Source organism: Dioscorea cayenensis, chromosome 4, assembly GCF_009730915.1.
Source record: "Dioscorea cayenensis subsp. rotundata cultivar TDr96_F1 chromosome 4, TDr96_F1_v2_PseudoChromosome.rev07_lg8_w22 25.fasta, whole genome shotgun sequence".
Lineage (NCBI taxonomy): Eukaryota > Viridiplantae > Streptophyta > Magnoliopsida > Dioscoreales > Dioscoreaceae > Dioscorea > Dioscorea cayenensis.
In genome coordinates, this window is record NC_052474.1 from 7,932,844 (window position 1) to 7,956,616 (window position 23,773).

The window sequence follows — 23,773 nt, forward strand, 5'->3', positions numbered from 1 at the left end:
TTGTCTATTTATTTATTTATTTATTTTTAAGTTTTGATTCAGAGAAAAAATTTGTTTGTCAAGAAAATTGTATAGCTAAATTAACGGAATGACTCTCACAGTTGGAACTCAATGATTCTACTAGATGCCAAATTTACTATATATAATTTTTTTGAAAGTTTAATACAATAACTAACATATCCCACTATATATTAAAATTTTTTCTTATAATCCATACTTTTTAATTAAAATAAAAAATATGTACATATAAAATTGGAAAAAATAAACCAACGTGATTAATCCAAGTAAATGCGAGGGTCTTGGGTCCTTTAAGCAGATGAGTTTTGAATTCAAATTTTTATGTATGTAAAAAAACAACCAATAAAAAATCTACATCATATCATATCCTAGTATTTCACATTTTAAATCATTGGATCAAAAAAAAAAAAAATAAAATATAAATAAATATAAAATAAATATAAATTTGAAAAGATCAATTACCAAGTGGTTCACAAGGAAAGTAATTAAATTTATCAACACAAAAATCAACAAATAAATAAATAAATCAAATATGCATGAAGCTATTATTTGTGTAAGTAATAGTTCCACATTTTATTGATTTAAAATTTTGAATTTAAATATATAAACTTGGGTTTTTCATCTTCTCTTTTTAAGCTTTTGGATTGAATTAGAACTCATGTATTATATTTAATTTGTATTTAGCATATTATCAGAGTTTAATTTGTTTTAATTATTTACAATTTTAATTTACATTTAATATGACATTAGAGCTTGATTTACATTGTTTGTTTGTAATTTTGGTTTATATTGTATTAGAGTTTGACTTGCTTGGTTTGTTTATAATTTCATTGCATCTACATAGATAGTAAATCACTATTACAATTCCATCATTTTGGTTTGAGTTTTAACTTTTATTTAATCTATTTAGTTAAAATTTTATAAAAGAAATTGATTATTAATTCAATTAAAATTTCACATATGAAGACATCCACCACAAAATGCAAGATTATGTGAATTATGTATATTAATTCTTTAAATATATATTTATATTTAATTTATTTGTAAACCACCTAATGTTATCCAGACAAACTAGATTTTTTTTTTCTTCCAACTTCAATTCAAGTTACTGTCTATTTATTTATTTATTTTATAAGTTTTTATTGAGAGAAAAATTTTGTTTGTTAGGAAAATTTTATAAATAAATTAACTCAATGATTCTATTACGTGCCAAATTCACTATATATAATTTTTCTTGTAAGTTTAATACAATAACTAACATACCACACTATATGGTAAATTTTTTTTTTCTTATAGTCTATATTTTTTATTTTTTATTTATTTTTTTAAAAATATATATATAGAAATAATTAAAAAAAAACCAATGTCATTAATCCAAGTAAGTGCCAGGGCCTCGGATTCCTTATATGCAACTCCCCAATATCTCACACCCAAGGTACAACAACAACTAATAATAATAATAATAATAATAATAAAAAAATGAAATAAATAAGATGAATTACCCACTGGTTCATAGGTGGGAAAGTAATCAAATTGTATCCAATGCAAAATCAAAGAATAAATAAATGAATAAAATAAATAGTTAGATAGAAAGATAGATAAATTTGGAAAAAGGAGTACTGTTTCAGAGCATCCTCATATAAACATTTACCTTAAAAAGGTTATGCAATATACTACCGCGAAATTAGAGAGTCTCTGACGAAACAACACGCAGTAACAGAAAACCATAAAAGGTGTGCAACGTGTCAGAACATCACGAAATTTCATGGTGTAGTCTCCACGTGTTATGATTCTATTGGGTGGAAGAAGTCATCCTGTTAGTGGATTCCAGCCAATCCATGACATAACGTTCCAGCGTCTCATCACCTTGTTCAATTTCTAGGGTTTATGCATCTGCGAGCTCGTGACATTAGGGTTTTTGGAGGGGGGTTGGAGTGGAGGAGAGGAGCTCGAGCTCTCTCTCTCCAATGGCGGCTGGAGCTCGAGGAATGGCTTCCTTCCGCTGCCCTTCCTTCTTCAAAGTCTTTCTTCCGAACCTCTCGGCCCAGCATTTGGTACTCGGGGCTCTCCGATCCCTAAATTTATTGGAAAACCATGAGTTGGACCTCAATTTGTGATCTTTTTGTTCGTTTATTGCAGAAGATCCCGCCGGCGTTCTTGAAGCACATCGTGCATGAGGAGGAGGCCAGGACTGTGTCATTGGAGGGACCGAGTGGGAGTGTGTGGTGCGTGGAAATGGTTAGGAATTCAGGGGGGGTTTGGTTTGAGAATGGATGGAAGGAGTTTGTTGCTGATCACTCTGTGGTTATGGGGGATTTCTTGGTGTTTTGCTACACAGGAGATTCAAGCTTTAGGGTGTTGCTCTTTGATTCAACGGCTTGCCAAAAGGAGGTTGCTTTTTGTGCTAGGCCGAGTCAAGCTGCTACGGTTCTCGGAGAGGATATTGATGAGGATGATTGCAAGGATTTGTTCAAGAGAGCTCTGGAAAAGAATGCGAAGAAGAAGAAGAGGAGGGTTGGGGATTCTTCTGATGTTGATAATTCACAGAGGAAAGTCAGTTCCAGCTTGGCTGGTGAGTGATTGTGAATGTGATTCTGATTTCTGTTTGTTATCTTTGGTCCTCAATAATTTCAGAAGATTCAATTTTTTTTTAGTCCATAGTGATTCACATTCCGGACCATTTGAAATTCTGGGAGCTGCAAATGGTGGTAGTAGTTTTGATGAGGCTGACGGAAGTACTCCAAAGGAGGGGACAGGTACTCTGATGACGCTGAAGAGCTGTGGCAAACAATTGCATTCAAATATCCCAAACCGGAAAACATATATACCAAAATCCCGGCGTGGAGAATGTGAGTTTGTGGCTCCTATTAGTGAATGATTTTCTTCAGATCCTTGCATTGCAATGGTGAATGCATTTGAGCACTTCTTATTGTTTCATGTATTTGATAATTGGTTTGGATTTCAGTGACTGTTTATGTTCCGCGTATCAAGCCTACCACTCCAAAACCACAATGTAAGGTGAAGCAAGAAATCGATTTCACTGAAGAGGAAACTCTCTCTAATAAACTCATCCATTCCGGTGAAATGAGCACCGTAAAGGTGCAGAGCAAAGTTAAATCGAATTGCTTGGCATTGATGGAGTCTGGTGGACCACCTCAATGCAGTGAGGGTGAGCTTGTGAATCTGATTGAGTTGTCTAAGCTACGGTCTGTGGCACTGATTATGGTTTCTTATATTTGTGCTTTTGCTTCGTGCAGATGATGTCAAATTAGTGCGACTGGGATCACTGTTATCCCAACGACGGCCTGTAACAAAAGATGAAATGGATAGGACTATTGAAATGGCGAAATCATTCAACTCTCAGAATCCTTTCTTTGCAGTGGTCATGCGGGAAGCTTATGTTTATTCTAGTTTTTTCATGGTAAATCCTCAAACTCACTTCTCATGCTACTGTACATCCCTGCATTAGTAATTGGTGGTATCTCTTTGTTTCTCCAGTGCTGCCAACTGCTTTAATGCGTTTACTTCATGGAAGAATTATCTATTTTCTTGCTTCACTGTTAGGATATGATTAGTCTGTTATATTTGGTTAAATTTTTGCTTTAATGGACTGCAGGTAGTAACCAAGAAATAGTATAATAAATCATCTTTGGTGTATACTATATTTACAAAACAAGAGAATGCAAAACAGCATCTATGGCTCTCTGGATGAAAGTTACTATTTATTAACAGGAAGGCTTAAATTTTTATGTCCTCTGTTTCTTCTGTAATGGAAATAATGTTTGACAGGCAAATATATTTGTAGAGACTGAGAATTTCCTTTCTAGGCAAGCTCTTCAGTGAATGCCATTATTTTATATACATATGTTTTGAATTCTCAAAATCCAATATTAGGATCACTTCACAATTGATTGGTGGATCAAGCACTTTCTGTTCAGCAAAGTAATGTCACATGCGGAAGGGCCCCATGGCACAATATTAGGCTTCTTAGTGTGTTCGTGTTGTTCATTGGAACCTAATCTGATTTCTTTTGAGGTCTGCTCCTTATTGTGTCCTTGAGTAAGAGCTGAAATTTAAGATGGAATCTATGGCGACTGGCCCTGAACTGGGGTCATCTCCTAATTCAATCTGTATGACACCAACTGATTCTGCCATTTGTGGTTTTGGGATTCTTTTGAATTGGCAGACAATCTTTGCGTGGCATTGTGATTTAATTTATGAAGTATGCCAATGTTTTGAATGAATGTGCTTATCAACCAGATAGTTGCTGATCATTTGACCTAGAATTAGATTAAAAGTTAAGTTGTAGATTAGTTATCTACTTTGATCTATGCCATTTGCTTCATGAACAAGTGAGAGAATGATACATCGTTTTTTTTCTTGTGAAGACAGTGTTGTGAATTCACCAATCCAAAATGGCAGATCAAACTTTTTCTGTATGTAGTTATATTACATATCATAGCATCATAAGCTGCAAACTGAACCTATGCTTGGTTGTTTTATGGTAAGACCACATTCAAAAACACTTATGGTTGTGCACTGAATTGAGAGAAAATAAATGGGTCAGAAAATGAAGTTTCCCTTGTGTTTCTGTAAATATGATCTACGCTCATTAATGATAAGGTAACATGCAATCCGAAAGTTGATCTTGTACTGCTTCATTTTATCATAATCACAGGCTGAATTTGAAGGACCGTATTCGTTTCTAATTCAGAAAGCGAAGTATGTATGTCTATGACTTATTTTCTTTTCTGACAGAGTGATTCACAGATACTTATCTTCTTATACATGTGATTAGATGCATTACACGAATTAGACTGTCTCGTTTAGTTCTTTAGTTCTCAAACTGAAGCTGTTGTTGTAAAACACATTTGGAGGTCTTTCCTGTATTCATACTCATTGCACATTGTCATCGATGAGTTAAAGTTCTCGACTTTCATTACAAATTTCTGTATTCATGTTGTCTGCAGAATGTGCCGCATACATTTGTAAAGCAATACTTCCCTGAAACAAAAACAGAAATGATTCTTTGGGATTCAGAGGGGAAACGATGGCCAATAATGTACAACTCCTACGGTAGGCGTGGCGGGTTTAGTGCTGGCTGGGGGAAATTCTCTCGCAATCATAACATCGAAAAGGATGATGTGTGCATCTTCGAACTAATTAAAGAGTACGAAATGCGAGTTCACATCTACAGGGTGGTGGAGGAGATCTCACCTCTCGTTCGAATTCGCAGAAAAGACCTTTGATTACTATTTGTATTTGTATTGTTTTCTATCATTGAATTGAGCTAAAAAGCCGAGGTGTTCTGAAGCTCTGTTGTATAACTATTCTTTTTTATTCGAAGACATAATCATCAACTTTTCTGATTAATCAAGCTGAAATTTCACCCATTTGCTTACATTGGTAAGTTGAGTTTATGGGTCATGCTTGTTTAAGGGGAGGTGTGGTGGTGGTGAAATCTGTTTTATATTTGAAATTTTATAAAATCGAAATAGTTTAGTTTGCAATTTATACTAATCGAACCGACGGAATAGGATTATTAAAAATGAATAATTTCTGATCGATCAAATTAAATAAATGTAACAAGAGTTTATTAATAAAGTTTTTTTTTTAGTCAAATTAACTCAACAATTCTATAAGGTTTTGAATTAAATTAAGATTTACTAAATTACTATCTATATGTCTCATGTGTTTGTATTAGAATTTAAAAAAATATGAAAATACAGACATGTAAAGACAAAATTATTATTTTAAGTTTGTATAAACTATGCTGCTTTTTTTTTTTAATTTATAAATTCAGTACATGTGGTTATTGATTATTTTTTAATTTGAGCTAAACAAATATATACGTCCTTAGCAAATTATGTTATCATACAATTAAATAAATGATTAATTTAATATTATCAAGCTAAACCTCCAAGTTTTTTGTTTTTTAAAAAAAGGCTAAAGATTGGATCCAATTAAACCACTTAAAAATAAATAAATAAATAAATCCAGTTGTTGATGACATGAGGCTACAACTCTTGACAGTAAAGAATGATGAAAGGTTGGCAGGACCATACAACTTGCAAAGGCATAATAATAATAGTTTGAGAATAACCATTTTGTTGGAAACTCACACTACACATCTTCTCCCAAATCCTACTTGTCCCTCTTCTCATTTCCTTTTCACCCCCCCCCTGCCCTGCCATCTCTATAATAACCATTCATTCATATATATATATATATATTATTATCTTCAAAAAATTAATATTCACACACAACTAATAAAAATAATATTTTGCCATTAATTTCTTGATCTATAGGCTCCAAATTTTTTATTCGGAGTGTTCATATTCTTATCTAAAAGGTAAGTTTGTAACTTTAACTAGTGCAAGATTCATGTATACAGTTAGATTGAAAATATTAATTTATCATCTTGATGCAGTTTGTCTATTTTGCCATAAATATATATATATAGAGGGTATGCATGTAATTTCCTTAAAATATTAAAAAAGAAAGTGTACAGATTGGCCAGAGCTAGCTTTTTATTTCACTTACAAGACAATCATTCATGACCTTTCCAACCTGCCATTTCTTTAAAGTGCAGTTGAGCTTTTAAGACCATCATCTTAATCTCTCTCTCTCTCTCTCTCTCTCTCTCTCTATCTCTATATATATAATATATCTATCTATAAAAAACCATTCACATGTGTACCTCTTCTTGTTGATGTTGAGATTCTTTCCCACCTCACTGCCATTTGATCCATACTTAATTAAACACACTTAACAGTATTAATAATAATCTAGTTTACAGAAATCAAAGATCAAAGTCCTTGCAAATTAAAAATAAAATAAAAAGAGTGTCTACTCAACACCAAACACCTTTATGTTTGATAGATCTCCACCACCACTTTTCAGGCCCAAAAAAGGCACATCATAAGGGAAAGAAAGAAATAAAGACAGTCAATCACCAAGTAACTTATTGACATATATGTATATACCCTCTGGTTAATGGATTATGCCCTCCATGGATGGACATTCTCAAGCACTCAAAGGACTAGTCCTGCAGTCATGAAGGACACTTGAGAGAGATATATGAAGAAGAATATAAATGATTTTGCAGTGTGTGGCAGTGTGTGGTGGTGGTGGTGGTGAAGTGCTGGAAACTTTGAATAGTAATTAACTGAAGTTTTTGGAGATGTGGGAGTGAATTAATGCATAGCATAGACACAGCTAACCTGAGAGCCCACCTTGGAATTGGGCGGACCACTTAGACTGCTACTAAATATATCCCTTTTTAAGCTTTGCAAGGACAGATTGAAGACTTGTATAATTGCATGGATGCATGCGTGCATGCATCATTCATGGTAACTTAAATTCTATCTTTTATCTCTACTTCAGCAGGATGAATTACTGTACAACCAAATTTCAATGTCTTTTAATGTTTGGATGTACTGTACTTTTGAATGTGTCATGCTTGCATATCATTCATCAAATGTTGAGTTTTTTAATTGTCTATTTCATGATGTCATTGTTGTGGTGTTCATATTGTGATATGGTATGATCACCTCACTTGTGTAATGATATTGGTTATATAATCTAATGGACCCATTGAACTTTAATAAATTGAAAAGATGTTTGGATCCAATGCCAGAAGGAAGGGAAATAAAAGGATAAAAAGTAGAATGGGTAAAGTTTTAGAACAAAAATGAGGATAAATTAATATAATAGTTTACCTTGTTAGACAAATCACTAAAATTGAATGAAACTTATAAAAATAAAATATGTTCATCTTAGAATTACTCATCAATAGTGAATTTTGGTAAAAACAAGCCTTGCTTTCATATATGTGTATGGGGAGGAGTGGATGAGATTGGATATATATATATTGACAAAAGTGGAGATACATGCTAGCTAATCACATGTCAAGGATGTGTACAGACTTTTTAATTATATCATACACCCTCACTTTGTGTCAGTGGGAAGTCGAATACGTAACTTCACTATATATAGGGGATCCGAGTGTCAATAGGACAAGATGGTGGCTTTTTTTTTATAGCTTTTAACTTGTATTTGTTATTAATAATATATTTTCAGTTATTTTTATACTTTGCCAGTTTGATGTATGATATGGTTTGTGTGTATATATATTCCTATTTTCTTTTGATTTACGTATTCAAAATATTCTTTATTTTTAATGTTTATTAATTTTTTTATTATAGAAGTGGAGAAGCTAACTAGCCACATGTCAAGAATGTGCGTGGGCTTTTTAATAATATCATCCACTCTCGTTTTATGGTAATGGGGAGTCAAACTCATGACCTCACCCATATACAGGGAATCCGAGTACCAATTAGTCAAGAGGTTGATTTTTTTATAACTTTTAACTTTTATTTGTTATTAATAATGTATGTTTTTAAGAATTTATACCTTGGCACTTTCACTTATGATATGTGTGTAAATATATTTTGATATTTTTTCTTAGTTTATGTATTCAAAACATTCTTTTTTTTTTTTAATGCATGTGCTTCATCCACAATATACATGCATATATATATATATATATATAATTATAGCTAGTAAACTTGGTCCTTAATTCCTCATGTTTTCCAAAGTACCAAAAATGATGTAAAATATCATGAATCATTGAAATCTAAGATGGCTTAAGACTTAATTAGCGTTCAAATACTAACATTTTAAATTTTTTAATGACATGCGGCGTACTAGTTTGACACATGAGATGCCACATAAATCATTATATCACCACTTAGTTTATATAATTTGAAAGAGGAACCAAAATGCAAATATATATTTATTTATATATATATATATGCTTGCAGGACTAAAATGGTTTTTTTTTTAAGTTATCAAAATGAACAATTGTTTCAATTAATTTGAAGGATTATCACCAACTTTTAACCCTATATATAATATGTTATATAGGATTTAAGAAAATTACCTTTAACACTATTGAATGAAAATCTCAAAATTATTAATATGGTTAATAGTATGAGATGAAAATAGATGCATGAGATGCACCTAGTAAAAAAAAAACTACTCTTTTCGTTGTAACAGGAGAATTGGGTGAACATTTTCCTTTGTAATTTATTAATTTTAATTTTTAATGTTTTGTATGATTTGCCATGTAAATGTGCATTTTTCCCAATACATGGCCATTAAAATCCTATATATGTATATTTATATATCCCTATACAAGTGCATCTTTAAATATATACACCCATGCAAATGGTATTTTGAAAGGATGTAGGTGACTTTGTGCACAAATATTTTGGGGTTATGCATGGAAATGTACACTGTTATAGTGTTATATATAAAATTATGATTTTAATGATCACATATGACATATATGCAATTTATGGAGGAATATACGTAAACCTAATTTTTTTAGGTATATCGTCATGTTGGGCAGAAAAATGTTTAACTCTTATAGTGGAGGTTGATAGTTTAACTCCCTCCCAGTACATGATTGACACAAATAATATGTGTGACGTACTCAAGTTATGAAAAAAATATATACATATATTTTGTGTGTGTATGCACACATACGTCATGAGGTATATGAAAACAAACATTATTAATATAGTTAAATGTCTAAATTAATCATTACCATTATATTGACTCTTAGACAATTAGATTTAATCAAATTAAATTTTAATTAAAAATTAACTTATATTATTTAACTATTACATTAAAAATTCTAGTTGAATTATATGGGTAATAAATGTGAAAATAGAAAACAAAAATCATTTTGATCTCTCTTTTACAGTAAGACATTTTGATGACTCTTGATCTTTGATCATATCTATTAAAAAAGATTTACGGAGTTTTTACATAGAGGAAATATAAAACCGTATTACAAATCAGATTTAATATAAATCTAGTCAAAATAATAATATTATTATAAAATATAAATTAGCTTGCATGATATATATGCATGTCTATATATATATATATATGTGTGATATATCACTTTCCAATCATTTTCTCCATTTCTCTAAAAAGAAAAAGGTAAAAGGTTAGCCAGTGTATGATTGGCATAGTTAGAAGGTAGAGGCATTATGCTATGTCTTCTATAAAGTCAAAAAAGATTGGTGAGCAAGAGAAGCCACATGAAGTGCACATAGCTTTCAAAACTAAAGAAAGGACATTAAGAGAGAACCACAATTAGTGCACTGAACTATCATAGAGCTCTCAAACTAAACCTAACAACAATAATAATAATAATATGATCAAATATAAGCCACCAAAAACATTAACATCAAATAGATAAAGAGTTCATATACTAAACAACATAACTTTCTCTTTCATGAGTGGGACATGTGCACTAAGTTTTTTATTAATTAAAAATTAACATTTAATTGAGGCTTGATTTCTTTTAATTTGAGTTAATACTCACCACCTTTTTTGGTTTCTATGATTTGTCGTCTAACAACTCCATTGTCTAATAATTAAAAAAGTTAGCTTTAAAAAAACATAGGATTTATTAGATGAAACATACAACCACTTCTTCATCTACTTCATTATTATCCCCATAAGATTTTTTAAATATTTATATAAAATAATAATACTATAAAATTAAGACCTTTTGTTGTAGCCAACAACCATCGATCTTGTGTTATTTATGTAAGGTATATAATTAAATTGAAATTTATGATGGAGCAAGAAGGAGACAAAACACAATGTTTGTTTAATAAAATAAACAAAGGAATCATTGACTCATCCATACTAATTAATTAATCTTCTTTAAGAACAAGATTAAGAAACAATCAAAGATTCAAAGTTGTCATATTATTCTTTTGATTTGGTGCTTGCCAACATATCATATATGCATCACACTCTTTTAACTTGTGTTTCTTGTCCCTTCTCCTTCATCTTCCCATCATATATATATATATATATATATAATCTTTGATGTAATTAAAAATCGGTTATGTAAATCTCTCACTGTAAACAATTTTATTATTATGATTATTATTATTTTTATTTTGATAAAATATGAACAAATCATGTGTCAGAGATATGTACAGATGTAGAGTTAATACCACATAATATTTGTGTCCTTATTTACGTGAGTTGAAGTTTGAGCTTGTCTTTTGTTTGAGGATATAAACGGGTCAAGATGATTTATAGCAAAAATTATATTATTTTAACAATTAAAAATTATAATATGTAACTCAAATGAATACATTTAATTTGAAATATAAGGAATATTGCAATCCAACCACTGAAATATATCTCACATCTTGTGAAACAATATTATGACTTGTTAGATTTATATTTTGATTAATCAAATAACATATTATTAACAAATTATTAATAAAATTACCATATATATTTTTTATATATGGAGTCTCATTTATCTTCTTTTCAAACTATTTTTGGTTCTTTTGTTTGGTACTTTGAATCTTGTTTTCCATAACTTCGATTGTTATTTTAAAAAATTTTAATTAATGAAAATAATAAGGGGTGTTTTGGGGATTTTGAAATATTGGGGGCCGCGTCCCTCCAAATGGGGCGCACATGCCGCTTGCCACACGTGGGCTTTGTCTCCTCGATGCCCTCACTGAAATGACGATTTTGCCCTTTGAAAACTCTCCCAAGTCCAAAATCCATTTTTTTTTCTTTTTTGTTGAAAAAAACCAAAAGAGTTTCTTAATTGGATTTTTGCAATGTTCGTATCTTTTTAGTGTATATATATATCTCTACAATCTTTACTTTTTATAGCCTTATATATTTGTTAAATTTGTTTTAAAAGGCAAAAAATAGGAAACTTCTCATATTATAAAATTCTTAGCTATGGTGTGAGAACCATTGTTTTATTTTTCTTTTTAAATGTTATTGCTTTTTTTTTTTAAAAAAAAAACTAGTAGTTATTTTTCTTTGCCTTTTTATAATCTCAAAATTCATACAATATTTACTATTAAATTTATCAAATTTTTTTATTTTTCCATATTATTAATAATGCCAAGATCCTTGGGACTCTATTTATTTACACCTATTACCATCTATTTCTTTTTCTTTATTTTATTTTTTTTTGCAATAACTTCACTTCATTATTTGTTTATATCCAAATATTACCATCCATAACAATTTTCTAATATTCTATTTTTAAATAATTATTTATTGAAATATCTAAAAAAAAGACATAAATAATTATTAATATTATAAGAGCCAAGAATATTCAAAAGTTTATTCAAATATCCCAATCAATCATTCTAAGCTTTCTAGCATATTCAAAATCCCACCAAATGAAATGACCGACCTAATCTTGGTCCATTGGACACTCATATCCATTAACGTCATTTTACAAACTTAATTATATATATATATAATTTATTTATTTATTTATTTATTTTTAAAATAAACAGATAAAAACAGATGAAAAAACACAAAGCCCAAAGAAAAAGTGGGGCCCTCTCACCCAAGTAATTCACATATCAACACGACGCCATCCTTCACTGTTCCCACTTTGACCATCTCTCTCTCTCCCTCTTTTAACGGTCCTGATCTCCTCGTCTTCTGATCGTACGGCCCAAGTAGTTTTGTCGTCTTGCCCCACGTGAGTATAAATATAAAGAAATACGAGGGGTTAATTGAAAATTTGTCTACACATAATAAATTAATATGCGCTTATAAAGGAACCGCCTTTTTCCTTCCTAATTTTTTTTTTTTTTCTCTTCTCTTCTCTTCATCTCCGAAGGATTTCCATTTCTCTCTCGATTTCCTTTTCGTTTTGATCGAGAATTTATCATTGGGCTCTACGCTATCGCCGCAGTGGCACGGTATGCAATCACTTGTATCTTTTTCTTAATCTATTTTTCAGCTGTTTTTTTGGCCCTTTTTCTTTGTTCCTGTGCGTCAGATGGTGTGCGTTCTCGGTTCGGCTCTTATCCTATCGGTTTCGTTTCGTTAATTTCTTATTCTTGTTGATTTTGTTGATTAATTTGTGTTTTCTTTTGGTTTGTGGAGGTGGCGGCGGATTTTGATTGAATTTTCTTTTTGGTAATTACTGGGAGATTTGAGTCTAGATTAGAATTCGATTTAATTTTGTTTTTCACTCCGAATTTGGGTTCTTTCGTGTTGGTGATGCTGCTGAATGGATAAAAATTTCTTCTTTTGGGCTTCTTTGCAATGGGCTTATGCATGTAGTTGATGATGCTCTTTGGATGGATAATGATGGGTGCTTCAAAAGTGATATCTTGGTCTTTTTGGTAGTTCTATTCCAGCAACAAGTATTGCTTTTGATCTGGGCTGCCTGCGGTTGCTCTCTAGTTTTTCTTGAGAATGCGTATTTTCTGTTTGAACTTGCTTCGTATTCAGATTCATTGGTCGCTTGAATGTTTTTTTTCTTAGCTTTCATCTCTATGGTGGTTTCTGGGTTCATCAGCTACAGTATTTTAGGTGAACAGTGTTTACATTGCATCTTCAATGATCTTGATCCTTCTTTTCTGTGTTGTGCTGTTTGTTTTTATATATGTAAACTAATTTTATGGCTTGATGGTGACCTCAACATGTGTCTTGCTGAAGTCTTTAATTGATCAAAATATTGCCCCTTTTTCAATTGTCCTGTGACTTGGTCTGCTTATAATTGTCTGTGAATTTTATTGTCTTGAATTTAATCATGAACACAACAGACATTTGTTGGAGGCTCTGATTTGGTCAACTTGCACTTGCTTGGTATCTCTTTGTCCAGATATATATGTCTGTGGATGATAATTCACCAATTAATTGGGATCTGATTTTTTTCTCTATAGATTTTTTGGGTTCTTTTTTCTTTTTACCTCATAAAATAAGTTTTTTTTTTTAATTTATGTCTCATCGTATTTTTTTCCCCAACCTTTAGCTAGGAGGGTCTTTGTTTTTCAGCAAGTACTCTTTCTTTGGCCTGAGTTTTGGTTTTGTTCAAACTTAGGGAAGTGATAATGTTGTTAATTCTACATGATAATATTATGTACCTGGAACGGATGCCCAGTTGGGTTTATATTTTTTTCCAGCATGTTTTTGACTTGCTATCTGGGATGGTTGATACTTGATATGATCACATGGCAATATTAATATTCAAATCTGTTTGACTGGACCTCTCCCGAGAGAAGAAATTTTATCTAATTAACCATCTGAACTAACATTCAATTTATTGGACAAGCAAGTAATTCTGTTGCTTTTACTTATTTTTTTTTTAAATATTAGCTTCATTGTCATTTTTTTACAATTAATTTGAAGATATCCTTTATTGTTTTTCGAACAGGAATAGAGGAGTTCCATCTATGGAGGTCAATGGACTAAGTAATATGAGAACAACAAATGATACCATTCAAAAACCTAATTGTGCAAAATTGCACGCAGATATTGGTGAATTTGACCCATGGACTGCATGGGCTTACAAGCCCCGCACAATTTCCATGCTACTTATTGGTGCATGTCTTTTAATGTGAGCTATTATACTTATTCGCTTATAATTTTTTATTCACATAGTCATGTAGTCTGTGATATTTTCTCCCTAAAGTCTTATGAACTATGATTAAGTCATATGTTCCTCTTGTGAATTTTGGTGTTAATTAAGGTCAGAGACAGTGATATGTTAATTTTCAAACTTCAAAATTATATTGTATTATCTGGCAAAACAAAGATTTGACAATCAATACAAGGTATTTGGAACTGATATTGAAGACGTGATTTTTATAGTTTCTTGAAGTTGAAAAGAAAGTCTTTGATGTGATTTTAACTCTTGGTGATCATTAAGAAGGACTAATTATTGGATAGGTTTATTGGTGGCTGAAAAAGCTTGGTAAGTGCCATATGGCAAGATCTAGAAATAAGTGTAAAAGAGGCTCTGTTTGAAGCGCATTTTAAGTTAGTAGTATAAGATAATGGACCTTGGTCATATTGTCCTGCTTCTAATATAACTGTCTCAATTATTTGAACCCCATGGGGATAGAAGCAGCACAAATCACCCAAATCACCCATATGGTATTATTATAAAAAATTTCTGCATGCATATGATTTTTTTATGCTTCTTGTATTTAGTTATAGATCAAGCACAATTGGTATAATATACCCTAGTTTTAATCATTAAGTATATTTTTCTTGGATATGGACATGATTTCTTTTGCAAGTTCTTCATATCTAACTTGGAGGATGATTTGGTAGAGCTGTATATCAATACATTTCATAAGTCTCTGATGTTAGTGAGGTATAAAAGGTGGTGAGGAGTCAAGCTACAAACATTAGCCGTTTGTGGATTGCCATGCAAGTTGAATTAGGGCTATGGGTGGTCCAGGAAATAAACCATGTGGCACTAGAGAGAGGAAAAAGGTTCAAACTGTACTAATTTCTGCAATGTGCTCATAACATAATGAAAAAGTTATCCTAAACATTTAGTTGTTCTGAGCACAGAAGTTTTCTGATCTTAGTTCTCTTTTGACCTATTGTGAAAGTAGCTTTAAAACTTCTGTAAACAATGAAATGTTTGTGTTGGCCATTTAGTATTTAATGGAATGTGTAGTAGGTTCCGTTTAATCAATCAGCTTTGACTTGCTGATGCAAGTGTTATTCTCTTTGTTACATAATCTCTCATCTGTTGAATAAATTCCTAATTGTGTGCTGATCATTTATATTGTTCAGTTGGGCAAGTGGAGCATTGGACCCAACAAGTGCAGCATCATATGACTGTGTTACATCTGTGAAGAGGTATGGTTTTTGTTATGTAACCTTTTGTGACCTTTTTACCTTCATTTGGGTTTCCTTATTCAGTTTTATACCTAATCTTTAATGTGAATGCGTAGGAGATTCCTACTGTTTTCTTGTATTTTATAGAATTATTTTTTCTTGTATTTCCCTCTCTTGCATTTTATAGAATTATGGTGTGCAATATATACTTTTTGTTAAAATTAAATTATTTTTGACATCTCTCTCTTCTCTTATTAGGGGCATTTGGGCAATGATTGCAGTCTTTCTTGCATATTGTTTGCTTCAAGCACCTTCAACGTGAGTAAGAATTATCATTTGCTAGTTTCAATATTTCATTCACGACCTCCTGGGCTGCTAAATGCATTGACTTAACTTTAGGATCTTCAATTACATTTGAAATATTGTCTCATTTTATTTGTTTTTTATTCTACATTGAAGCTAAATTTTCTCCAAATGCATACCATTTTATAAATGAAATTGCTAGGATTGGGAAGAAAATTTGTTCCTTACCATGACTAAATTAGTTATCTCCAAAACAATCATGCCTAGTAAAGAAATCATGTTACTTAAACTTTCTAATGATTGAATCAAGTTCTGAAACTTTAAGCCAAATCACAACTTCTTTTTCAGGGTACTCATTAGGCCACATCCTGCTGTTTGGCGATTGGTTCATGGGATGGCTGTTGTTTACCTTGTTGCCCTCACTTTTTTGCTCTTCCAGGTTTGGTTCTTTTTTTGTGCTTCATATTTTGCACAATGATCAGAATTGATTAGTTTGGGTGGTTTTATTTTTTGTTCTAGAAATTAATACCACCATTTTGAATACATTTCTTTCTTATCAAAGCTATCCATAGTTGAATGCATTTAATTGTATGGATTTTACCGACAATAGTTAGTAGTGCTACTGAAGTTTTCTTCATCCCCCCTTTGTGTGTAATTGTTGGACTACATTTTTTGCTGACTCATTCCTGTAATGTATAATAAATGTAGAACTCGTTCATCAACAAACTTCCTTAAGAAATCAGATGAACTCCTTTTTCTGTTCATAATGTGCCAAAAAGCTCATCGGGGAAGTGCACTTGTTTTTTGTTTTTGTTTTTTGTTTTTTGTTTTTTTTGTTTTTCTGTTTTATGCTCTGGTTGACATCACATACATCTCTAACAGTTAAGTGGTGAATAATATGAATAACATGAACATATTTTATATTGAATAACTACTTTGTTGGTTATTTGAAACAGCTGCATGTTTCCTTTAGTTCTACGGTTGCTATTAACTTATTAAGCTATTCTTGTTTCAGAACCGTGATGACGCTCGGGCCTTTATGAAATTTCTTCACCCTGATCTTGGAGTTGGTAAAATTGACTTGTTTCACACATTTTCTATCAGATAATTAGCTTTTTTTTTTTTTGTAACAGAGCTTTCAATTTTTATTTTCTTTTTGTTCACAATTCTGCAGAATTACCAGAAAGATCATATGGAGCTGATTGCCGGATCTATGTGCCAGAGAATCCCAAAAGCAGGTTTATCAATGTTTATGTATGATGTCTTCGTAACCATCAACCTAGTTCAAATCTTGATTTGATTTACTATTTTTATTTTCGATCAGCTTAATAATTATGTAAATTTCTGAATTTTATTTTAAATGTTTTTAGGAAACATTGTTTGATGAGTTTGTTCTTGCTCACATTTTTGGATGGTGGGGAAAGGCCATAATGATAAGAAATGAACCACTTCTGTGGGTATTGTCAATTGGGTTTGAGTTAATGGAGGTCAGTTATAAATTGTTCATCTTATCTTTTACAAATTTAGTTATATTCACAAACTTTCCAAATATCAAAATCTTTTCTGTTCTTCTGAGAGTGAGATGTATGTGACACTCTTCAGCTCACGTTTCGCCATATGTTGCCCAATTTCAATGAGTGTTGGTGGGATAGTATTATTTTGGATGTACTGCTCTGCAATTGGTTTGGTAAGTTACCTAGCCATAATCTTAACCTGCTTTTTGGATATCAGTTAGTTTTCTGATAATAATGCTTTTCTTTCCAAATAATTTTGTTTCTTTCTTTTTTTGTCATTAAAATGTTGCATGGCCTAAAGATTGTATATGTTAAACAGACAAAGGAAACTGAAACTCAAAGCGATTTTTGACAAATTAGGTTTTTATTCTCATAGTAATCTAGTATGTGTCATGCAGTATGATTGAATCTCATGAAATTTGACTCGGATTCTATCAGCACCTCATATCGTATTTCACATTCAGAGCATCTGTTTTAGGATTTAGAACCATGTACTTTTCATACAATAACTACCTTGGCTGAGTTATCTTTTAGAACATGTTAAAATTTTTTCTTTCGATTTATTCATTTGGTTGTCTTCTACCACTAAATTTTTATCAGCCATTATGAAAAATACTGCACTTTCTACTATCGATTGTATACAGTTTAGTTCGTAAGTTCTGGATTCATTAATGAGGTGTTGTGTTTTGTCTGTTTCTTGTGAGATGATTCGTTGTGGTTTCATTATCTAGGTATTTGGGCAGGAATGCGTACAGTTAGGTACTTTGATGGGAAGACCTACGAGTGGGTTGGCATAAGCAGGCAACCGAGTGTTTTTGGTAAGGTAAGTTTTTTCAGAAATTCTTTTTTATTCCTACAAATGATTGTCGTGGTTCACTTCAAGTATGATTGTAAATCGTGAATGAGTTATTTGAGGTTCTTTGGAGTTATTCCTTAATGTCAATTATCTAGTTCACACTGAAATTCCCAGCTATGGACACTCCTTGACTCACACTTTTTTGCTTTAATATTAGCAGCTATGATGATCCATATATTTGCTTCAATTTTGTTATGTTTTTAGATCGTTTACATTTCTCCGATTAACCCTTTTCAGTCTGGCTGGACTCTTAGGTGAAAAGAACATTGGGCCAGTTCACTCCAGCACAATGGGACAAAGACGAGTGGCATCCCCTTCAGGGACCATGGAGGTTCATCCAAGTGTCAAGTCTTTGTGTGGTGTTTATGACCGTCGAACTCAACACCTTCTTTCTTAAGTTCTGTCTGTGGGTTCCTCCTCGAAATCCCGTAGTTGTGTATCGCTTGATACTTTGGTGGTTAATTGCGATACCCACCATCCGCGAGTATAACTCTTACTTGCAAGACAGGTTATCACTCTTGTCAAGCAACTTTTATATAAAAATCATCACTGGAAGACGCGACTAACAGCTAACATTAGATTTTGGTTCATGAATGTTTTCAGAAAGCCGGTGAAAAAGGTCGGAGCATTCTGTTGGCTTTCCCTGGCTATATGCATTGTCGAGCTTCTGATTTGTATAAAGTTCGGTCACGGTGAGCAGTTATCAAATCATATGATTAACTGTTGCATGGTTTGTAAACAATGATCCTTTTGTGCAGGTCTTTTCCCGAATCCCATGCCGTCATGGTTGGTACTTTTCTGGACAACTGCAGGGGTGTCTTTCGTGGTTTTCTTGCTTGGTTGGACGTGGCAAATTCATCGAACATTATTAAAAAAGAGGCAATAACTGTCATTAGATGCGTATTATTTTTGTAACACCATTCTTAATTTTTTTTCCTCAACATATAGAAACGCTGTACATAAGTTATTGTAAATTTTTTTTAACTTCTGGTTCAGACCGGGAAATCAGTTGGTCATCCAGCATGTAGGCAATTATTTTCTTCTGTTCATGATTTCTGTTGAAGCATTCTGATCAACTAGATTGTATTTTTGCTATTCACTCAGTAAATTGAGCATTTTTCAGTTTCAATCTTGTTCTTTCTGGAAACTTAGAAACAGAATAATGTTGTGTATTATGCTCCATATCTGAACTTGGATTATGAAACAGAAATGACAAACAGTTCACTGTTTGTTGTTCGGATTATGTTCCATACCTTTTAAACTTAGTTTCTTCCGAGTTCTGACAGGATCCTGGGAATTATTCACATTGATTGAATTTAATGACTTCATGATACAACATTTATTTTGTATTATGTTCCACATTTGCCACACTTCAAACCGGCAGAAACAGGCCATTCTGAAGCCACTTTATCAATACACAAAAACTATTACACAGAGCAGAATTATTAAGGACCTGTGGGGAGTTTTTTATTCCATGTAGTCCTTCCCCTCACAATCTCTTCATTCTTCTCCTCCCCTTTGCTTTGGAGGAGATGTGTAAATCTTTTTGGCCACTCATTGAATCAATCATCATCATCATCCTGTTTTTCATCAGGTTCACATATTGATTCCACTATATCTGAACTTCCACACTCCCTTCTATATTCAAGTATGATGCTTCCCAGTTGATGTTCTTCCAAGAAACTCACAGGAATTGTCTGCCAAAACAAATCATCACTTATAAACTCCACACTTAATCAAGAACAAGAATTTCAATTTCTCACCTCCAACATCCACTTGACATACTTCACATTGTTCACATGATTATTCATGTCCATATCACTGCGTTTTGGCTACCCGAAAAAAGAAAAAAGAAAACTCAAATGTTCATCTGAATCACTGAAGTTTCAAGTACTATTTGATAAGAAAGAAAAGAAGATGCCTATTTGCTGCTTACCTTCAAGTTAGAATCAACATACTTTGCTTTGTTATCAAGCTTGATAATTTTCTCTGGAATATCCTCTATGATAGCTTGTTTTTCGATGTACCATGGAGAGATTTCATCTCTCACTTCTTGTGGCATTTTCGATAATCTTCGTGTCTCTTGGTTCATCATTACCCAAGTGCTGTAAGCAGGTTAAAGATTTATCATGCAAGCAGATTTCTCATGACAATAATAATAAAAAAAGAGCATACCTAGTTGCCCGGGCGAAAACATGGCCGGATAAATGACTTCTAATGAGCCAATCTCTTCGCATCCCATTCTTACCTGATGATCCAACCCATGTTTCGATCTCTACCACTTCACCCCTACGAAGTTGTAGTGATAAAGTAAACTCAGAAAATACAACGATAGAATCTTTTAATTCTATCTAAAATTGAAGTAGTCGAGAACTCACCAAATGGGGTACTCATCAATTTGAACATGCATCCTTGTTACAACCCAAATAAGATTGTTCTTGATCATTCCATGTGTGGCTCCAAATCCATCACCCAGCAAACCAGACATCCAAACATGATTGAGTGCAGTTTCCTACATCAATGTTATTGATCTATTTGCTATAAAATCAATTTGGTAAGTTTTTGGTACAAATAGCAGAAAACTACCTGAAGCAAATTGAAGAGTGTCTCTAAAGTAGCTGTTTTATCGGGTCCGATCTCGTAAGACCGCACGGTGATCGTCTGCCGATATCCAACACCCCCTTCGACAATGAGCCCTTGACGAAAAGGATCCACCATCCGCTTCTCTGTCGGTATGTTTTGCCGGTTCTTTTCCACCATAAGGTCTTCAATAACCGAAGCCACCGAAGTAAATGCCGGAGATGTCCTGATAGAGAACTTAGAGAGCTCATGAATTGAAGTTCCATTCACTTTCACTGAACTTTTATTGCTCTTCGGATCATTCTCTCTTAAAGAAGAGCACTTAGTTGTTGAGTACAAAGAAAAGAAAGCAAAAGAGGATGTTGCCATTTGTTTGTTTAATTGTTTGTTTTAAAGTTTAGAGCTTCAAAAGTGATCATGGGTGCAACATACATTAAATAGAAAATGAATAATTAGAGAGAAAAAAAGAAAACAATGGTGGCGGAGGAGGCAATAGATGCTCAGAGTTGGATGTTCATCAAAAGACAAAAACGGAATTTTGGAGTTATTGGAAGGATTAAGAAGTTGGGGAGGAATGAGAGGCTACTTCGGATGTTGGCAATGGATGCTGGAACTAGGAAAGCATATGAATGTTCGCCATTAATTTAAATGACTCACCGGTGTCTTATATATATATATATATATATATTCCTTTTGAGACGAATCAGACCACTGTTTCCCGCCTTTTCTTGTTTCATAAAAATAATTCCCAAAGAATAGTGAAAATACACAAAATAATAATCTAATATGTCTAATAAAAAAAATATTTTTGCAAAAAGGAGCTACAAGTAGCTGCAGAAGAAGGAAAAAAACAAACAAGTTAAAAAAAGAGAAATTAAGAGAAGAGCAAAGGTCTCGATCCATCTCTGGCCGATCACGGCCTTGCGCAAAAAAGAGATAGGGCGTGATCTCGATCCGCCAAAATGGGCTAAGCAACAAGAAAAGGTGTTGAAATCGCGATCAATGTGCTCCCAAGAGAAATCAGGCCAAAGAAAGGTAATGTCCTTAATGGCATGAATGAGGTCGATGAATCTCCGTGCAAATGGTGTTGCAAGTATCGATGATCATCTGAATGGCACACCGGCAATCGGAGAAGAGTTTACAGGGAGTCCAACCATTTAAATGGCAATGTTCAGTAGTAAGAAGAATGGCGCGAAGCTCAGCTTCAAGGGGAGAAGAGCAAACACTGCCAGCCGCACCTGCAAGAAGAATAAGATTTCGGTTAGTGAGGATAAGAAACCCAAAACCAGACTTATCTGAAAAAGGATCCCAAGAAGCATCAGTATACACCATAAGAGAGAAATGAGGCGGATGAGAAGGACTTGAAAAATTCCTGCCAAAGAGATCATGAACTGAGAAAAAAGCATAAGTATCAGCCCAGGCTTTAGATGGAATTTGATTAAAGTTTGGAAGGGTCTGATGGAAGATAAAGAAGCATCTGGCGGTCCAAATACGCAAAGCCACCGAAGCAATCAAGGCCCTGACAAAATCGGAATTAAAGACACATTTAAAATTACAAGTTAACCAAGAGCCATTGCTAAGATGATCAAAAAATGAGTTGCTCAACCCCAGCCAATTGAAAATAGTGTCCCAACACATAATCGCCCAACGGCAATGCCAAATAAGATGATCCGCAGTCTCAAGAGAGACCACAGATGGCAAGTGGTAGCAGGCCCAATATTGATGTTGTATAGATAGTCACCCGTAGGGAGCTTGCCATGAGCCAATTTCCAAATAAAGATCTTAGTGCGAGGAGTAACCCTAAGCTTCCAGATGAGGCGCCAACCAACCCAAGCATCAGTAGAAGGGCCATCAGAATTAAGATGTTCATAAATTGCAGCCACAGTAGAGGCCTTAGAGGAGATGGGGCGCCAAACCCACTCATTAGATGCAACATTATCAAAGCTTGTGTTGTTTAAAATCACATGAGTCAGGTTATTGCCAAACAATTCAGAACAATTTGAAATATTGAAGGAAGCATTAAGAATAAAAAGAGTTGATAGAAATGTTGTCAATAATGTCCATATTAATAAAAGTGGGCTTTATGACTGTGGGAAGATCCAGGATCCGTGGATCATCCCACACATTAGTCAAGCTCGGGATTACAAATCGAAGATGGAGATTAGGTTTGATGCAATTCACGCTTTTGATAATGTCTTTATGAAAAGCGTAAACATTAGAATGCATGGCGCTGCCCCGGATAGTCCAACTTCTATACTTGTGAAGGAATATAGAGACCCGTAGTTTATCATCCTTGTTAATAATTGAAAAAAACATGTTTGGCAAGGAGAGCACTCGCATTTCTAAGGTTGCGGAGGCCCGTGCCCCTCGATTTAGATAGAGTAACCGCTCGCCATCCAATTGAATGGAAACCATGATTCTTGCCATGCCTACCCCAAAGGAAATTGCGGGCCAACTTGGATAAGGAATCCAGGATAGAGTCAGGAATATAAAAAATGGATAGGAGATAAACTGGAAGAGAAAAGATGGAGGAATTGAGAAGGACAACTCGACCAGCTTGAGAGATATGAGCGTGGTTCCAGGCTCCAATGGAAGCAGCGGTTTTAGAAACCAGTGGACTAAGTTGTCCGACGATGCATACGTGAGGGATATAGGAGCTCCCAAATAAGTAAAAGGGAAACTACCAATATTAATGCCAAGAATGGAAGCAATGGACTTAGAAACCCTTTTATTGAACCAAGCGGGAAGATAGATGGTCGATTTCATCGAGGTTAGGCATTTGCCCAGTGATATTTGAATACATATTAATACAAAATAAGGTGTTACGAGC

At 33.2% G+C, this 23,773-nt stretch overlaps 3 protein-coding genes across 4 annotated transcripts; 2 read left to right on the plus strand and 1 right to left on the minus strand.

Moving 5' to 3' along the window:
* The first annotated feature begins 1,913 nt into the window (after positions 1 to 1,913).
* LOC120257848 (B3 domain-containing protein Os11g0197600-like) lies at positions 1,914 to 5,411 on the plus strand. The gene is made up of 6 exons (XM_039265131.1): positions 1,914 to 2,072; positions 2,158 to 2,590; positions 2,673 to 2,867; positions 2,984 to 3,187; positions 3,276 to 3,439; positions 4,989 to 5,411. Exons 1-6 carry the CDS (start codon positions 1,986 to 1,988, stop codon positions 5,265 to 5,267), a joined length of 1,362 nt encoding a protein of 453 aa, XP_039121065.1. The 5' UTR covers positions 1,914 to 1,985; the 3' UTR covers positions 5,268 to 5,411.
* A 7,238-nt stretch (positions 5,412 to 12,649) lies between these two features.
* On the plus strand, positions 12,650 to 19,492 carry LOC120259316 (CDP-diacylglycerol--serine O-phosphatidyltransferase 1). Of its 2 annotated transcripts, none has more exons than XM_039266902.1 (13): positions 12,650 to 12,806; positions 14,270 to 14,452; positions 15,646 to 15,711; positions 15,949 to 16,008; positions 16,342 to 16,432; positions 17,009 to 17,063; positions 17,168 to 17,247; positions 17,364 to 17,480; positions 17,596 to 17,680; positions 18,251 to 18,330; positions 18,618 to 18,871; positions 18,967 to 19,055; positions 19,122 to 19,492. In XM_039266902.1, exons 2-13 carry the CDS (start codon positions 14,289 to 14,291, stop codon positions 19,247 to 19,249), a joined length of 1,269 nt encoding a protein of 422 aa, XP_039122836.1. In that variant the 5' UTR covers positions 12,650 to 12,806; positions 14,270 to 14,288; the 3' UTR covers positions 19,250 to 19,492. The 2 variants fall into 2 exon arrangements, with proteins under 2 accessions (XP_039122836.1, XP_039122835.1); XM_039266901.1 differs by having other exon boundaries at positions 12,652 to 12,806; positions 18,239 to 18,330.
* Positions 19,493 to 19,806: 314 nt separating this feature from the next.
* Positions 19,807 to 21,487, minus strand: LOC120259391 (palmitoyl-acyl carrier protein thioesterase, chloroplastic-like). Its single transcript, XM_039266982.1, has 6 exons — positions 20,950 to 21,487; positions 20,742 to 20,875; positions 20,539 to 20,652; positions 20,300 to 20,468; positions 20,127 to 20,195; positions 19,807 to 20,060 (listed from the first exon to the last, which is right to left on the minus strand). Exons 1-6 carry the CDS (start codon positions 21,310 to 21,312, stop codon positions 19,926 to 19,928), a joined length of 984 nt encoding a protein of 327 aa, XP_039122916.1. The 5' UTR covers positions 21,313 to 21,487; the 3' UTR covers positions 19,807 to 19,925.
* Between the last annotated feature and the right edge of the window lie 2,286 nt (positions 21,488 to 23,773).

Bases quoted from the DNA above. Each gene is read 5' to 3' on its own strand.
- LOC120257848 (XM_039265131.1), top strand. From the start codon at position 1,986: ATGGCGGCTGGAGCTCGAGGAATGGCTTCCTTCCGCTGCCCTTCCTTC. The intron at 2,591-2,672 runs GTGAGTGATTGT...ATTTTTTTTTAG, and splicing joins AGTCAGTTCCAGCTTGGCTG to TCCATAGTGATTCACATTCC. The intron at 3,440-4,988 runs GTAAATCCTCAA...TGTTGTCTGCAG, and splicing joins TTTATTCTAGTTTTTTCATG to AATGTGCCGCATACATTTGT.
- LOC120259316 (XM_039266901.1), top strand. From the start codon at position 14,289: ATGGAGGTCAATGGACTAAGTAATATGAGAACAACAAATGATACCATT. The intron at 17,681-18,238 runs GTAAGTTACCTA...TTCATTATCTAG, and splicing joins ACTGCTCTGCAATTGGTTTG to GTATTTGGGCAGGAATGCGT. The intron at 19,056-19,121 runs GTGAGCAGTTAT...CCTTTTGTGCAG, and splicing joins TTGTATAAAGTTCGGTCACG to GTCTTTTCCCGAATCCCATG.
- LOC120259391 (XM_039266982.1), bottom strand. From the start codon at position 21,312: ATGGCAACATCCTCTTTTGCTTTCTTTTCTTTGTACTCAACAACTAAG. The intron at 20,653-20,741 runs GTGAGTTCTCGA...ACAACTTCGTAG, and splicing joins ATTGATGAGTACCCCATTTG to GGGTGAAGTGGTAGAGATCG. The intron at 20,469-20,538 runs GTATGCTCTTTT...ACCTGCTTACAG, and splicing joins GTTTTCGCCCGGGCAACTAG to CACTTGGGTAATGATGAACC.